The 13,500-nt window shown below is 36.2% G+C and overlaps 1 protein-coding gene across 4 annotated transcripts in view; it reads right to left on the bottom strand.

Annotated features, from left to right (window-relative positions):
• Positions 1-3,497: 3,497 nt before the first annotated feature.
• The window catches only part of SMAD4 (SMAD family member 4), a 108,732-nt gene continuing 98,729 nt past the window's right edge, over positions 3,498-13,500 (bottom strand). For 3 of the 4 annotated variants that reach the window (XM_073213078.1, XM_073213079.1, XM_037016562.2), the window contains 2 exons: positions 11,464-11,602; positions 3,498-9,982 (listed from right to left, as the gene is read on the bottom strand). In XM_073213078.1, coding sequence (XP_073069179.1) covers positions 9,771-9,982; positions 11,464-11,602 — 351 coding nt within the window. In that variant the 3' untranslated portion in view covers positions 3,498-9,770. Of the gene's footprint in view, positions 9,983-10,824; positions 10,938-11,463; positions 11,603-13,500 lie in introns of all 4 variants that reach the window. The other variant, XR_005060829.2, reaches the window with a different exon arrangement.

The following is a 13,500-nucleotide window of genomic DNA, read 5'->3' as shown; positions in this document are numbered from 1 at the left end:
AACTTGTCTATATCTACAAAAAAAATCCTGCCAAGATTTTTATAGGAAATGCATTACACCTGTATATCAATTTAGGGAAACTGATCTATTATTTTGAGTGTTCCAATCCATTAACATACTGTATGTTTCTCCATTTTAGATCTTTATTTCATCAGCATATGTAGTTTCGGCATATAAACCCTGTAGTTGTTTGCTAGACTTATAAATAAGTATTGCTTTTTTAAGCAGTCATAAATAGTATTGTATTTTAACTTCAGTGTCCAGATGTACATTGTACATTGCTTATAATAAAACTACTGTTGACTTTTGTATGTAAATCTTACATTCAGTAACCTTAGTGGATTTATTTATCCATTGTTGCTTTAATACATTCCTTGGGATTTTCTAGAGATGATCATGTCATCTGCAAATAGAGACTTCTATTCCTTCCTTTTCAATTTGTACACCTTTTATTTTCTTGCCTTGTTACACTGTCTAGAACTTTCAGCACTTTTTTAGTAAGAGTAATGAGAGCATACATCCTTGTTTCTAGTCTTAGGTGGAAAACATTCAGTTTTCACTAGTAAGTATGTTAGCAATAGGATTTTTGTAGATGCATCAACTGAAATATTTTTTTCTTTAGCTAGATGATGTGGCATATAAAGGCATTTATTTTCAAATATTGAACCAAGCCTGAGATTCCTAGAATAAACCCTACTTGGTCATGATGTATAATTTTTTTTTATATGTTGCTGGATTCTATTTGCTAATGTCTTAAGGGTCTTTGCATGTATATTCATGAAGGATATTATTGGTCTGTAGTGTTTTTTTTGTATTATCTTTGGTCTTGTATCAGGGTAATACTAGCTTCATAAAATGAATTGGGAAGTGTTCCTCTCTCTTCTATTTTTCTGGAAAAGACTGCATAGTTATTAATTCTTTGCATGTTACAATCTCCCATGAAACCTTCTGGGACTGGAGATTTCTTTTGTGGGGGTTTATAATTATGAATTCAATTGCCTTAATAGCTATAGGGTTATTCAAAAATTTCATATTAGGTGAGGTGTGGTAACTTTGTTTTTCAGCAAATTGGACAATTTCATCTAAGTTGACAAATTTGTGTGTAAAGCTATTTGCATTATTCCCTTATCTTTATGATGTCTTCAAAATCTGAAGTGATACCGTTTCATTCCCATATTGATAATTAGTGTCTTTACCCTTGTCAGTCTTGCCAGGTTTGATTTTTACTGATCTTTCCAAAGAACCAACTCTTGTTTCATTGATATTTGTTTTCTGTCTCAACTTTATAATAAATTTCTACTCCTTATTTGTATTTCCTTCCTTTTGCTTGCTTGCTTGCTTGGGGTTTTTGTGTCTGAAGTGGAAGTTTAGGGTATTATTTAAGATTTTCCTCTTTATCATTTAATAATTTTCCTGTTTGCATTTAGTTCTATAAATTTCTTTCACTATTATTTTAGCTGTATCCCACATATATTGGTGTTTTTCATTTTTCATTCAGTTCATTTTTTAAAAACTTCCCTTGATACTTCCTCTTTGACCCATGGATTATTTGCAAGCATGTTGCTTGGTTTCTAAATTGTTAAAAAGATTTTCCTGCTACCTGTTGATTTCTAGTTTGATTCCACTGTGGTCAGAGAATACATGATGTCAATTCTTTCAAACTTGTTGAGTCTTGGGTCAATCCAAGATATGGTCTTTCTTAGTATATGTTGTGTTTGCACTTGAAAAACGTATCTATTTTGCTATTGTTGGAAAGCTTGTTCATTAATGTCAATGAGATCTTACTGGTTGTTGGTGTTGAGTTCTACAGCTTTGATTTTATTAGTTTTCTATCAATTGTTTAAAAAGGTGTTGGAGTTCCCAACTACAGATGTAGATTTATTTCTCCATTCAGTTCTACCGTTGTTTCACATATTTTGCAGCTCAGTTGTTCGGTACATACATTTAGGATTACTGTGTCTTCTTGATGGATTGGCCTTTTTATCATTATATAATGTCCCTCTCTCTCTGTGGTATTTTTCTTTGCTCTGAAATCTATTTTATCTGATGTTAACATAGCCACTACTGCTTTTCTTTGATTAATGTTTACCTGAGATATATTTTTCCATACTTTTTCTTTCAACTTGCCCATATCATGATTGGAGTTTTTGTAGACAATATATAGTTGGATCATGTTTCTTCATCCAATCTGCCGGTATGTCTTTTTAACCAGTATTATTTAGACCATTTACATTAATTATTGATATGTTTAAGTTTGCCATTTTATTTTCTCTGCTCTTTTTCTCCCCCTGTTACTGAAGCATTTTTTAAGAATTCTATTTTGGTTTATCTATAGTCTTTCTGACTGTATCTCTTTATGTAGATTTTTCAGTAGTTTAAAATATTTCCTCTATATATTTAGAATCACATTAGCTTAGTTTTAATTGCTGCTTCAACTTTCAAACATAAGTTAGAAAACTCATTATGAGAAGGAAGCTTATTGTATGTACTCTTATTTATGCTTACCATGTTTTTCTTCCTCATGTTCCAACTTTTCTTCTTTCTATCATCTCCTTTCTGTTCAGAAAACTTCCTTTAGCCATTTTTTTAGGGTAGGTCTGCTGGCCACAAATTCTCAGGTCTCCGTGGACCCATCCTGACCATCTGTCTGAGACCAACTGATGGCCCAACAGGACTATGAATATGAAAGTATTCTCTATTACTCTTTTAGAACACAAAGGGTTGAAGGGAAAGGGCCCTGAAATGTGTCACAGTGAAATGACGGGGGCAGGAAGGGCTTGAAGGGGAGTCGTGAATGTCTTGACTTCTGAGGCTGCCATTTATGGGGATTGTGATGAGGCAGAAGATGGGATGAAGCACAAGGAATCAAGAATTAAGAGCAGAGGCCTGAGAGATGAAGAATACATAATTGCTCTTTATCCTCAAGTGCTCCACAAAGGAACTTCTTTCCCTAACAGAATGCTAATCTACTGCCCTCTTCAAGTTCTAGTCTAAAATATTATGAACTTCAGGTCAGTGAGAATGAGTCTCTTGGACTGGTAACATCTCTGGAACTTATGTCAGCAAGATTAAAGAGAAAATATTGATTTGGTTGCACTAAGCCATGGCCATAGAATCACCTCCCCAGATCCCTCCCAACCTACAGTGACTCCCATTTCACAGAAGCAGCTAGCAGGCAGCTTTTTCCTTAATCCTTAGATGGGCAGTGACAAGGTCTCCAATTTCCAATTTCTACCTGTACTTCAAGAATCTTGGTTTTCATAATACCCTATCACCCACCTCTTCTCCAACCACCATCATCCACCCTTTCCTTTTAGAAATGAGAAACGAATGAGGATTGTTCTTCCACAGTCGTATTGAAATGCTGTATTTCCCATTTCAGTGGTCACAAAGCAATGAAGGGAAATGTTACCCTCAGGTCTGAGAATTTGCTAAGTTATTAGGAACTCTTTGCAAATCCAAGACATCCACAGCTTAAGAAAAAGAATGAGCACATAATGATTTAATTGGCTTTCTCTTTTAATCAAAAACATATTTTTGTTACAGAGTTCTCAGGAGAGGTTCAACTATTTTTAGCCACAGACTTCAATCAGGCAAAAGTATACAGAAAGCCACCAAAACACTACTGGAGCTTTAGCTGGCCAGTTTTCCCAAATGCAGCAGCTGTGTGGCTCTTCTCTGGGTTTTGGCATAGCTGCATTCCTCTGACTTTAGGGGAGGAGACAGAGTTGGGAAATACCACCACCAAATCTGTCCTCAAACCCCAGTCGCTTCCTCCAAACGGTTCTGCAGCCCACCAGCTTTTCATCATTTACAAGCATTCACACTTTTCCCTTAGATCACAAGTCCAAGGCATCAGTCAGAACTCAGTACTTGGAGGAAGTCTGTCAACTCCCATGTCTTAGCCTTTTAACCAGTCCAAGCTCATGAGTCCTTCTATCAATGACAAGCAGCCATAGCAACAGCAGCTGGTTTCAGCCCCTCCTTCCCAGCCACGCCAGAGCTGGCCTCTACCAGGACTGCCCACCCCACCCTCCACCCATCCCCAGGGAAGGCTCTCAAGGTCCTTGAAAAAGCCAAGTGCATTAATTATACTCATCCAAGGATAGGCTGGAAGAAAACTCTGAAAGAAACAATCCAGCCAAGTCTTCTAATCAAAATGGACAAAAAAAGAGCCAAGAATAAAGTAAATAATCATCCACTGATATTGTTTTCTTGAATCATATAAACCACCTTAATTGATGCAGTTCAGAGGAATTTCCCTGTTACGAGCATACAAGAGTTAAGAGACCAAAGACCCAAAGTAGTAACCTCCATCATTAAGGTTTGCAATCCATTGTAGCTGAAAATTATGAGTACATAGCACTTGCGAGATGGTGTCACACACATACCAGTCCAAAAGGGAGGATGTCGCGACTTAAAAAAATTTGCCTTAATAAACCTTGAATAGAGATGATGGGAAAATAAAATGAAGGCTTTCCCCCACTTCTCAGTTTTTTTTAAAATATTTATTGCAGCCCCCAAGGTGGTGCTAGGCCTTTGGTTAAATTTAAGTCTTAAGGACATATTATGTAACTTCTTGTCCACAGAATACTAATAAAATATCAAGCCTAGTCTCATCTGAATAACGTGGAAATAAGTAAAAAGCCTCCCAAACAGCAGAGCAAAGGTAAAGAAATAAAAAATTGCTGTAAGGTAGGCAAGGTCACTTAGATTAGAGCTGGAAGAACTTATCTAGTCCAACTCCCCCATTTTACAGATGAGGCAACTGAGGCCCAGAGAAGGTAAATGACTTGCCCAAGGTCATACATCAAATTAGTGGCAGAGTGCAAACCAGAGAATATTACTGGCCCCACCCAGAGCCACTAGTTTCAGGCTGAACAAGAACACTGGCTCTGAGACCCATTGAGAAAGCATCTTAAGTAAACTGTGAAAATTATCCACATCAAGAGAGAAATGATTGTCTTCACCAGAGTTTTCTCAGTCCTTCCTACGTAAACAGAACAAAAGAACGGAAGAAAGAAAAGAAAGAAGGTTCAGTCATTCTTCAAGTCTGATATTAAAATCCCTGAAAACATCAGCACTTACTGTAGCTACTCCTTGGGGCAGAATATCAGACCTCAATTCTCATAAAGGCACCACAGGTCAAAAACATCTAATAGAGAAGGAAGGCCAGAAGGTAGGGCTCAAAAGGGGACACCAAAACAAAATAAAAATTACCCTCTTATATTCCAAGGTTTGTTTTTTGTTGTTCATTTGTTTTATTTGCTGGTGTCCTCTATGCAACAGTACTGCCTCTGGCTACTGATGCTAATTTAGTAACCCTTATAAAGCCCAGTTTTGTATGAGCAGCATTCAGGTGGAAGCAATGAAACCTTTCAAAAGGGGGAAAATATGAGTATGACTCACTTCTTTTTACCTCAACTACCTGCAACACAGCAGGAATCAGGAAGCCCCCTAAGCAGTCAAACTGATGTCAAACACCAAAAGCACTGATGTCCTTTTCAACACTTAGTAAAGTTTCTTGGGTCCCATCCCAGTTTGTCCATGTGTTTTAAAGAAAGTTCTACAAAAGTTTGGTTATCTGGTTTCCTTGCCCAAGCAGGTGGAAATATTAATCAGAAAGGGAAGAAGAAACTACAGAGGGGAGGCACGTAGGAAGTGGTCACTGTCAGAAAGGGAGAAGGCTGGAGGGTGTGTATATAAAACCAAACACTCAACACCACAGTGGGGTATAACCATTTGCAAAGGCCAAACAGTCTGCCTGTCTTAGCAGCCCCTAAAGTCTACAAATGTTATATCCAGTATGTTCTCTGATATACATATTAAAAACTCCATTCAAAAAATGGCTAAAATAAAAAAGCTTTACTGCTTAAATAAGGCAAGTTTGGATTACACAGAAAATTCCACTCCAGAGTGATACCAGATAAACACGATAAGCAACCCGGTAGCACTGGGTCAAGTCTGGGCTGGAGGACACTGCTGTGAATAGACGCTAACTTCTTACATCCTTCCTGATATATCTCAGGAGAAAAGAAATTATCTAATTGTCAGAAAAAAATGGAAAGGCTTGCACAGAAGACTATCACAGCCTGTTTTCTATCATCTTGCAAAGTATGGTTTAGGCAATTATTTATTGATAGTTACCTACAATGCAATGGATTTTGGCTTTAGAAAGAAGAAAACAAGGATTTCCTTCTCTCTAACCCCTTCTCACAGAGTTATTGTAAAGATCAAGTGAAACAGTGTATTAAAGGGCTTTGAAAAAAATATTTTTTTCATGCTATTATCTGCCAGTCTTAGCCAATCCCCATCTACAAATGAGTTAACTGACTTTACAGGTAATTGCTTTCATATTCTCATTTACCTCAGTGACCTAAAATTCACCATTTTCCCAATCTGCAATCGTTAAATAAAATGCCTGGAAAAATGACTTAATGATAAAGGCAGCAAATTATAGAAACTATCAACAAAAAGGATTCTACCCAAACTCAGAACAAAACTGCTTCTCCCCAAAGGTTCTCAAAAAGGATCTTAACTACCTGATTGACACACAGCTAGTTAACAATTAACCAGTTACCACCAAACTAGGAGTAGACATATATCACCTTACATTCTTTAACCTCCACAGATACTTAAGGAGCACCATGGGAAAATGTGTTATTTCCCTTCTCCAGATGGCCACAGTCAAAAAGATAACTGCAATACACTTTTAAATAAGGTATTTATCATCTGGAAGACAGGACATTTTATTTCACCTTCAACATTTCTATTACAAATACCCCCTTTACACCACACCCTTTCCCACAAGAACGGACCTTTAGCTTTGAAATACAACAAAGCTATTGTGTATTCAGTTTACCGAGATATTCTAAGTATGGTTACCCTTAAGTCAGACCACCCAACCTGAAAACCTACAATGTTTACAGGAGGAATGGGATGGGAGACCTATGTACCAGGCAGGTCAGTACCAGTGAGCCAAGCTTCTGGGAAAACAAGGGTATATGGCAGTATTTAGTATCATTACCTTTCTACACCAGGAGTAGTATACTACACAAAGTGAGATAGACTATATTCCACAAAAGAATCTACTTCCTGAAAATAAAGGCAACACCATTAAGGATTCCTTTTGATAATGCCCTGAAAGGCACTGGACAAAGTGGAATGGGCCTCAGACTGATTATAAAGGTATGTATTTCGTTTCTCTCTCAAGTTTTCAAGGAGACTCGATATTCTGAGAGTCTTTGAGATATGAACTTGCTAAGAAAACCCACCCAGAACCATATCCTCATAATAATCAGATTCCAAGAACTGCTGAAACTCTTCTACCCTTAAAGGAGCCGTAAAATTTTAAACCTAGTGATTCCTTAGTCTCACTCATCAAAAATGGCTGCCTCTCGGAAACTGAAACACCAACTAACAACTAAGCTCTCCAGAACAGCTGACCATAACATACTAGATATTTTCTCAAAAGCATGTGACTAAATCTAGTACAAATATAAAACAACTGATAACCAGAAATTCTTTTATATGCTTGTAGAGCTTTTATGGTTCTTAGCAGAAAAAAAACAAGATAGGTGGCTTGGCCTCAAAGTCAGACTTCTTAGCAAGTATTTTCCACACTTTCACCAGATGTGTAAACATGAAACCTTCCTTAAAGCAGAAAAGGAGGCAACGGACTATAGCATAGCATGCTTATGGTTCTAATGAAATAATCTGGATTTTAAAAATCTGTTAACTCTGAAAGACTCTCCTCTTACTCCTTTCTTCATTCACAGTAAAAGAGACAGTCAATAATTTCTAGAGAAGATACATTTTTTTCAAATCTGCCAAAGAAGTTAAATCACCAAAGTTTTACAGATTAAAATTCGGTTTTAAACAAAAGTATCTCTAAGTACTCAAGAGTACAAATGACCTGGTAGAGAAGTTATTTTAAAAACAAGAGACATGTAGCTTGGATCAAGATCTATGTCTAAATCACAGCAATAAGCCAACTCAGTCCAGGTTGGTCTGGTTCCAGGATGGTCTGATTAAGATGACTTTCTGAGCAAGGAAGTAGAAGACTTGTTCATGTAAGCTGAAGGAAGGATGATTATCATGCATAGGTGTTTCTCATATCTCAAACTTGTAGCACACTTTAAAGAATCTTACTACATTCAGAAAGGCCCTCCAGGTAAAAAGTAAAAGCATCTGAAAGATAATCTTGATTTTATGTCACACTACTTATCCTGTAGACAACCCATCTAGTCTTGTAAACAATCAGGCCTATTTTTGCTACAGTAAAATGAAAGCTCAAAAATAACCAACTCTGTACTTGATACACAATGTCCATGGGGAAGTCCTGGGAGAGCGTGAGGGAAAAAACCAAAGCTGCCCAATAGTACTGGCTGTTGCCTGTCATTTAGTAGAAGGTGTCTTGCCACTGAGGTTGGACTCAAAAGTGCAAAAAGAAAAAAAAATTAAAAATCAAACCTAGAATTCAACTTTGCATGTTGAGATTCGGTTTTATTTATGCTACTAGCTAAGTAAAAAGCATACATATTGTGTCTGTGGTACAGTCAATACATTTGCAACTTTTCTACTTAAGTTCTCTATACAAAGTCACTGTCAACTGATATGATCATTGATGGCAAAGGGCTTAGAATAACCAAAAGGTATAAAAAAGTTTGCAGTCTTGCCCCAAGATACAAAAACTGAATTTTAAACAATGTCATAACATACATGATTTAAACAGTATACGAAAAAAAGTCACACATTAAATCAAGTACAAAAATATCCAAACTACCTACTAATAACTGTAATGTTTCTATTATTCTGCACAGTATTTAACACAGAATTTGGCAGTTTCCAAAATACTCATTATTTAAGCATTGCCACCTTTGCAGAACAGTGAGATCATATGTGGAGTGACACTGCTTTTAGTGTTTTTTAAAATATAAAACCTTTCCCTATGAATTAATGAAGCAAAGAAATTTCTAGGCTTCTTAGTGACCAACCTTGTGTCTAGAAAGAAGAATACATCTAACAGGGCAAAAGTATACTTCTTGATAAAAGTTATCCAGTAGAGATAACAAATGTAATTTTAAGTGATATTTCTTTGTCTGGTAATTTTAAGGACTTCTCAATATACATACAAATTAGTTATTTGCCTTGGCAAAAATAAAAGTAGCAAGATAATCTGAATTGAAATCATCTTCACTAGTTAATCTTGCAAAAAAAGTACTTTGGATAAAAGGTTATAATACATTAGTATCTCATTTTTTAAACAGAGTAAAGTTGCTCTTGATAAAATTAACTCACCCACATGGCACAATATTTTAGGATAAAGTATGTTCATTAATAACTTGCACACAAAATTACAGGTGAATTAACTTTGAGAACTTCTCTGTCTTTAAAATCAGCAATATTGAATTTACTCTGTAGAATAACACATGTATTGATGTTCTGCATAAAAAGGCTCTGAGACATTTTAAAGGACTATATTTTCCAGCATTGGGATGATTCCCTCATACATAACTGGTGGAGATTTAATAAGAATGTGTTTTTCCTAATCTTCAAGCTCTGAGTCATGCCTGAAAAGTTCTAAGTAGGGGGAAAAAATGTTTTAATCCAGTTTCTGTCTGCTAGGAGCAAGGCAGCAAACACATTTTTCAACCCTTTATGAAAAGATAAAGCAGAACGAAAGTGAATTATATCTTCAGAGTATAAACAGGATTGTATTTTATAGTCCACCATCCTGATAATGTTAAGGGCCCCAACAATAAAAGACCTCAGTCTAAAGGTTGTGGGTCAGCAATAGGCATGGTGTGAAGTACTTCATCAAGGAGCTGGAGGGCCCGGTGTAAGTGAATCTCAATCCAGCAAGGTGTTTCTTTGATGCTCTGTCTTGGGTAATCCGGTCCCCAGCCTTTCACAAAACTCATCCTGAGTATGCATAAGCGACGAAGGTCATCAACACCAATTCCAGCAGCAGCTGACAAACCTAACAGAGAAAATTTGGAAGACATCAGAGGGACAGGCTGATCTCTTCCCATCCTCCCTACACTTTACATTAATAAAGTGACCAGCTTTCTTACTTCATTCTCCCCAGCATATAACTTCTCTGTCAAAGTTCCAAGAAGTAAGTATAGATCTCAACTTTATCAACAGGGACTGAAAACTTTTGGTTAAGACAATTTACATTCCACATGGGTCTTTAAGCTATCATCAATTATAAAGTAATTTACCACAATTCACCAACACCCCACCTATTTTTCTCTTAGAAGTGGGAGTGAAGTGATAACTTGTTCTTAAGAGATAGTACATGTCCACAGGTTGGTTCTAAGAACCTTGCTGTCTGTCTAAACAGCCTAGTTCAGAGTAAGACATGATCAATAACAAGACAGTTCTAACGGTACTGGTTCCACTAAGACTTCCTGGATGACCCAGATGACGTCTGTCTCTCAGTTTCACAATGTAACAGAGATACTATGCAATTATTGAATGGGGGCAGTCGATGAGAATGAGAAATTTAATAACAGTCTGGATTCCTTAGCAAAAACATGTTTATAACATCAAAACTACCAAATTACTGGTTTAGATGCCCAAAGTTTTAAAAAAATCAAATTCTCTAAATGAATATGCCTTATCTACCTCTAAATTGTAAACTCCTGAACGTAAGTCACAAATGGAGACTCTGCATCTAATTTTCCAGTCAGAACATACAGTCATATGGTCAATCTGCATTCATCAATATTACAATGAAACTAATGGGAGGAATTTGCATGTACTGTAGAGAAACCTGCAGGGCCACTGCAGTTTTCTTAGCCAGTGTGATTTGCTTACCACACTGAAGAGGTTAAGAACAGGGGTTGAATGAATCACTAGTTATGCCTTCAGACGTGGAAGATGGGTGCCACGTGTTTCCATCATAAAAGTCTATAGTCAGGAGTTTAACTCTGCAGTAAAAAATTCCCCATCAGTGTGAAACCTGGCACACAGTTCAATTTTACCCTAAAATTAAAAAAAAGTCTACAAGTTATCAAAATACCACCCTCACCTAGTTTTCTCTCCATGCTTAGCATACTTAAAAAAAAAATTGGAGAGGTACCTAATTCTGAAATTGAAATATGCTTTCCTTCTAGAATAAAGCCAAACAGGTCAGCAATTACAACCCACCCTGGCTGGTGAGGCAGGAATTAAAAGCATCAACAAAAAAAGGGGAGATTGATCAACATAATATAACAATAACCCCCTTTCTCCTTTATCCCATACTCCCTTTTTTGATACAAAAAGAATGAAAACAGGGTCCTATACAAAGGGCAACTATTACAGAAGAACAGTTTTCTACAAATTCAAAAATGTTACTATCCCAGTAAAAATAACTTTAATTTCTATTATTGCTTAAAGTAACTAATCAACTGAGTGAAATCAAGGTAAAATGCCAACTATTACACTTTAAAAAAAAATCAAAAGCATACTTACTGATAGCTGGAGCTATTCCACCTACTGATCCTGGGCCAGGGATGTTTCCTGCCACGGCTGCTGCCTGGGCAGCGGCTGCAGCTTGAGCAGTGGCCGCCTGCTGCTGCATCTGACGGTGACACTGACGCAAATCAAAGACCTTTAAAAAAAAAGGGTAAGTTTAACACTGTGAGTCCATCAAAAAAGATTCCATACCTCAAAAACCAATACACAGTTTATTTAAAACTCAGAGTTTCATTTAGTTCTCAGAAGAGGACTATTTAAAAATTTAAAGCTTTTATGTAGATTTTAACTGGTAGTCAGGAAAGGTGGCCTGGAGCTTAGCAAGAGGCTCATTTCACTACCAAGATAACTTCGGTGCCACATGCCTCTGTATTCTTTATCTAGCTCAGCCAGCATGGGTCAGCCATTACTGTACTTGGGAAAAGCACCCATATGCGTAAAAGGAACAGTTAAGAAATCAAAACCAAATTGCTGAAAATTTTCTTTAGGCTTAACTGATGGCCTTGGTCATATGGCTAACTTTTTTTATTTATCATTCTAGCTATTTGGAGGACTGTAATAAATGGCATTGTCACTATATAAGAAAATATCTGCATTTTTGAGAGATGCATACTTAAGTACACAGGTACAAAATAACGTATCTAAGGCTTGCTTTAAAATAAAGAAAAAAGGACATATAAAGCAAATACAAAATCTTAACTACTGAATCTCAGTGATGGGTAGATAGGATTTCATTGAACTAGTTTCTCTCTACTTAAATGTTTAAAAATGCTCTTAATATATTGTCACGTTGATGATCTGCAAATAACATAATTGAGTTTCTTAACCTAAATGGAACCTCAATTTTCTTATCTATAAAATGGGAATGTAAAGTGTACAGCTTTTATTCATAGGGTTGTTGTAAACTTGGCATAGTATATAATAAGCTGTCAATAAATGTTACTTATTATTTTATTTTTGATATCCCCTGTAACCATTTGCCTTTCAGGATGAATTAGGGAGTTCGTAAGTAATTTCAAGGTTTTTCATCAGCCATGCCATGGGCTAGTAGAGCAAGAATGGGTTACCACTTTTATTTCATCCCTATGTAACTACTGGATGTTCTTTCAGCATGCAATAAATTATGGCTGATAAATCATATCACCTTTTTTTCTAGGAAAAGCCAACTTGCTAAAATAATGTATCTGCTTATACCTGTGTTTTAAAAAGTACTGGAAGATGACACAAGCAGAATGGTCTCCACAGAAGTTGTAGGAAAGAAAGACAAGGACCGTAGAGGCAAGGCTATTTAATGCAAACTTTTTTAAATATAACTTTCATTTATAAACCATGTAACTATGTTCCTTATTCAAAGAAGAAATTAAAATTTTTTAAAATACGACAAGCTAAAACCCATATATGAGCAAGTATAATTATCCTTGACAATAAAAGAAATCAAAGGATGCATAAAAGTACTTAATCAGATAAACAAAAGGCTTAGAACCCAAACCATTAATCTTGAGATGCATGAAAAAATGTTGTCTTTAACCATGTATTTAAACAAAATACACAGCATATAACAATAAACAAAATAATCCTCTCCAAATAGCAGATCACATTCCTATTTACTTCTCTACTCATTACCTATCTTCTAGCATCAATAGAGGACAAAACTTAGGCCATCTCATTCTCTGAAGAGGTATAATGTGTCAATTATGTATGTATGTATTACCTGGCCAAACTATTATTCCTAAAAGACTTCAAGACAGACAGCATAACAAAGTCAGGTCTGAAAATGAGAAATCCCACAATGCCCAGAAACCATTATATTTTCAAGATTTCCCAAGAGTCCATTAGATTCTGAACTTTTCCACCAGGCTGTGACCTCTTGGAAGGTATTACCTAGCACAGCACAGAGCAGAGATTCAAATATTTGAAAAGCCAAATAGCTCTACAACCACTTTTTTTTAAAAAAGGAAATTAATACACTTTGTATTTCAGAGTAGTTTCAGATTCATAGTAAAATTGAGCAGAAAGTAGAGAGAGTTCCCTGTC

Source organism: Manis javanica, chromosome 9 (genome assembly GCF_040802235.1).
Source record: "Manis javanica isolate MJ-LG chromosome 9, MJ_LKY, whole genome shotgun sequence".
In the NCBI taxonomy this organism is placed as follows: Eukaryota; Metazoa; Chordata; class Mammalia; order Pholidota; family Manidae; genus Manis; species Manis javanica.
Note: the sequence above shows the minus strand (reverse complement) of the source record. Positions and strands in the feature narration are given on the sequence as shown.